General features: G+C 35.2%; 1 protein-coding gene across 1 annotated transcript; it reads right to left on the reverse strand.

The window, feature by feature from the left end:
• Positions 1 to 1,872: 1,872 nt before the first annotated feature.
• On the reverse strand, positions 1,873 to 4,239 carry LOC143607876 (65-kDa microtubule-associated protein 8-like). Its single transcript, XM_077083157.1, has 6 exons — positions 4,148 to 4,239; positions 3,853 to 4,012; positions 3,377 to 3,528; positions 3,145 to 3,306; positions 2,275 to 2,352; positions 1,873 to 2,187 (listed from the first exon to the last, which is right to left on the reverse strand). Exons 1-6 carry the CDS (start codon positions 4,157 to 4,159, stop codon positions 1,888 to 1,890), a joined length of 864 nt encoding a protein of 287 aa, XP_076939272.1. The 5' UTR covers positions 4,160 to 4,239; the 3' UTR covers positions 1,873 to 1,887.
• Positions 4,240 to 4,245: the final 6 nt, after the last annotated feature.

A 4,245-nucleotide genomic window follows, 5' to 3' on the forward strand; every position in this document is an offset into this window, starting at 1 on the left:
GGTGTTTGGGATTCCTTATTTTACCTCCTTATAACTTTTCATTAAGTTAATAAGTTACAAAAGTGTAACTTGTGAAGCTTTTCCTCTCACAATTTAAGTAATCCCAAACACCTTATTACTTTTCAAAAGTTTATAAGTTATAAGTTGGTGAAAATAAACAATCCCAAACACCCCCTTAATAAGTAACAAAAAATGTAACTTATGAACTTTTTCCTTTCACACAATAAGCAATCCCAAACACCTTATTACTTTTTAAAAAGTTAATAAGTTAGAAGTTGATGAAAATAAACAATCCCAAACAACCCCTAAAAGCTAAATGCTTTCATTAACAGTTTTTTTATAAGTTATTCGGTTCATTTTTAGCGTTCAGTATACTAACAGGTCACAATTTGAATTCTTAGCAGGTTAAATAAAGTTTTTAGTTAACCCGTTACTAATAACTTATAAAAAACATTAATATAAAATATTAGATCCATTAATAATTCATACTTACGACAACTAAACCATTAAAATATAATCAAGTAGCATATAAAAAATCATTAATAAAAATTTGCTCCATCAAGTACCTAATGATACGAGTCAGGGCCGGCCTTGAGGGGTGGCGGGGTGGTCGACGGCCACAAGCCCGACACCCCGTTAGGCCCGAATTTTTTTTTTTAAATTTATATGTATTTTTATTAAATACAGTATGCATATTTAATGACTAAACTTAATTATATAACAACTAACTTGGTCTAGTGGTAAATAGTATTACTCCCAACCCAAAGGTCATGTGTTCTAGTCTCATTTGAGACATTTTTAATCATATTTTTATATAAAAGCTTCTTACACAACCCCAAATATAAACACAAGTAAACTCATAAAAATTAAATTGTTTAAACTCAATAAAATACTCCTTTTACTTAAGGTCTAAAAAAATTTTCGCCTTCGGCCCAAAACTTTTTTTGCTTTCTCGGAGCCGGCCCTGATACGAGTCATATGACCCCTTTAAAAAATTTTATATTGACCCCATTAACATGCATCTAGGGGTGATAATCTTGACCTATGGGTTGAATAGGTTGTATCAAAATGTATAATATGAGTCAGAATGGGTCAAACTAAAAAAAAAAGAAAATTATTGAAACGGGTCAAAACGGGTTGACATTTCTCGAGTTTTTTTTTATGGAACGAGAAAAACGGAAAAAACTTTTTGATATTTTACATTTTACGTTTTTTATTTATATATCGAGTTATAATTTTTTAATTATTTTTTTTGAATTTTTTGATGAGAGGTTTTAAAATGTGTCAAAATAGGTTAAGATTTTAAAACCCATTTTGACCCATTTTAAAACCTCTCACCATAAAATTCAAAAAAAATAATTAAAAAATTATTACCTGGCCCGACTCATCCACGCGTCAAAAGGAGAAACATGCCCACAAATACCTGGCCCAACGAAAAATTAAAATAAATAGAAAACAAAAGAGTAACATAAGTAAAATACAATCCAAAGTTTGTAAAGGTAGAGACTCGAACCCAGGATCTGACGACAGGATACAACTCTCTTTAAAGCTAATAGAACCACCAGACCAACAACGGCCTCATTGCTGAAATTCCAAACTTATATCCAATATACAAAAATTAAAAAAACCACTTTGTGACACCAAACTTCTTATTTATACTAATAGTAATAATAATAGTAATGATCCGACCAAATAACATGAATATTAGTCAACTTTGCAACATCATATATATGCATCATATCGTATACAAAATACACAATAATATTTAATTTGTCAATTTACATACCCTCTAATCTTTACATTTATAAATCATCTCTTCAACAAATCAAATATTCATGATAATTAACTTATTAACGGAAGTTTTGGATTAACACGAGTGGGTGTTCGTCAAGGAGATAGAGGACTAAAAGTTGTCGAGACAACCGAGGCTTGTTCGTCTCTAAATTGACCATCAATACGACTACGTGGAAATCTCTTTGGCCCTTGAGACCCCCATCCATCCTTTACATAAGGTGCGTTTTGAAAAGGGGATCTTACATTACTCGATCCTAGTTGTACGCATGCTGAACCCTTTTTGAACTCCCCATCGTGACTTTGGTCTAGTCGGCTACGAGAGCTCGTGGTTGGTCGAGTCAACATTGCTCTCTCGTGCATAACCGTGGCTTTACTTTGTGTCAACTTCTTTTCCTACAAGAAGAGATCATAGATGTTAACTAGTTATATAGTTATGAAAAATAAAATGTGTTTAATTTTGTTAGCAAATATTGTGCTCACACGTTGATGTCGTAGTTTCTCTTCTTCTTTTTCTCGTCTTGACATATTGTACTCTTCCATCAATGCCAGTAAAGGCACCTACACAGCCAAACATATATGGAGTGACCAGTGACGGATCCAAAAAATTACAGATGCCGTCATGTTTCGTTATGCGAGTGTACGAGGATTAAATTTGGGATAGTGACCAAAATGACACTTTTTACCAACAACATTCCTTTACTAACCCCCCGCCCCCCTTCCCCCAAACCAAAAATACCCAAAATTACCACTTTCGAAACTGTCGATTCCAACGAATTATAATTGACATCCGACGGATCTATATGACACCCTTTTGTTTTTTAACTAACCACATCTAGACACTTATACACTTAAACAGTCGGCCATAGATCTATTCCATCAGACTTCATATTTATTATGTCAGACCTCATATTTATTCTCTCGGGCTTCATATCTATTCCGTCGGCCTGACGGAATAGTACCGCATTCAAAAATGAAGCCCAACGGAATAAATATAGAGGCCCTGTAGAATAGATATGAAGCCCGATGGAATAGAACCATGGCCGACCGTTTAAGTGTATACGTGTCAAAATGTGGTTGGTTCAAAAACGAAACGGTGTCAGATGGATCCTTTGGATGTAAATTCTAATTTGCTAGATCCGTCATTTTAGAAAGCGGCCATTTTAGGTATTTTTGTTTTGTGGGGTTAGTTAAGGAATGTTGTTGGTATTTTTGATCATTATCCCATTAAATTTAACAGGCGAGTCAACAAAATTAACCAACATTCTAATAACCAAAATTTAAGTGTGAAAATATATGTGAAAAATATACTTAGCTTTCATCAAATATCTATGAACGTTCTATAATTTTTACCTCGTCGTAGAAGAATACTTTCTTTCTTTCTTCTTCCGAACTCTTTGTCTTGACAATCAACAACTCCACCAAAGCTGGTATTTTGTTGACCATCGCACGGGCCCGCTCGGCCCGCTTTAGGTTCTTGTGAGCGCCTCGAGTAACTGAGTACCTATTGTCATCCTAGATAACAAACGAAAACATGTCTTATAATGTTAATAAAAACAACCCAATAACTAGCTAGCTAACTAACCATGCTATACTCTTCTAGCCATCGTTCCTCATCGCGCGCTAACACCCATTTCTCAACCTTCTCCATAATCGTTTTCCTACTCAACGCTTCATCCCCGGCCTTTGCTATTTGTTCGTCCATGTTGTTTAGAAGATCGGCATAGTCCATTTCCCCTACCATCGTGTTTTAAGGTCAATTATTAGTATTTTTAACTTTTGTCTTAGAGTAAATAGACGGGATAATGACCAACATGTCCATTTGACCGGTTAGTGTTGACAAAATGGCCATTTGATTAACCAAATCCTAACATGTTCACTCTTAACCGTCAGATCGCTAGTTTTTTTTTTTAAAGCATCGGACATGACATGAATATTTTGGCTTCCAACAAGATTTTATTTCAGGCTGGATATTATAGGAATTGGTTTGGTAGAATGGGCATTTTGTCATCATTGACCGGTGTACAAACATTACTTCATTTTCCTAATGTGAAATCTAACCGCGATTTATTGAATTAACAACATGGTCCATCTCGGACAACGGAGGGATCTCCATATGCGACCGCCTGCAAATGTTTTCGAGCTCGGTCTGCTTCTTTAAAAGAAGCTCTTTCATTTTGCTAGCTTTTAGTTGGTCTAACTTTTCCACTTCAGCCTCTGCCTGCCACATTTCAACAAACACGACACATTAAAGTATTGATACTGAAGTTAATAGTTGATCATTAAGAGGTTACCAAACAACACATTGCTTTGTTTTGGACGGTTCAGTCAGTTTCAACACACACGCAATACAAACCTGCTCGATCATCTTGACGGCTAGGCTCCCAGGGGTGGAGATATTCGTCGTTGAGCTAGAAATGTGCGAAAATAATTGGCGTTCGATGTAAGGCGTGT

The sequence above is a fragment of the Bidens hawaiensis genome, unplaced genomic scaffold, assembly GCF_021521415.1.
Source record: "Bidens hawaiensis isolate Kalapana, Puna unplaced genomic scaffold, B.hawaiensis_p1.1 tig00088550_1, whole genome shotgun sequence".
NCBI classification, from domain to species: Eukaryota; Viridiplantae; Streptophyta; class Magnoliopsida; order Asterales; family Asteraceae; genus Bidens; species Bidens hawaiensis.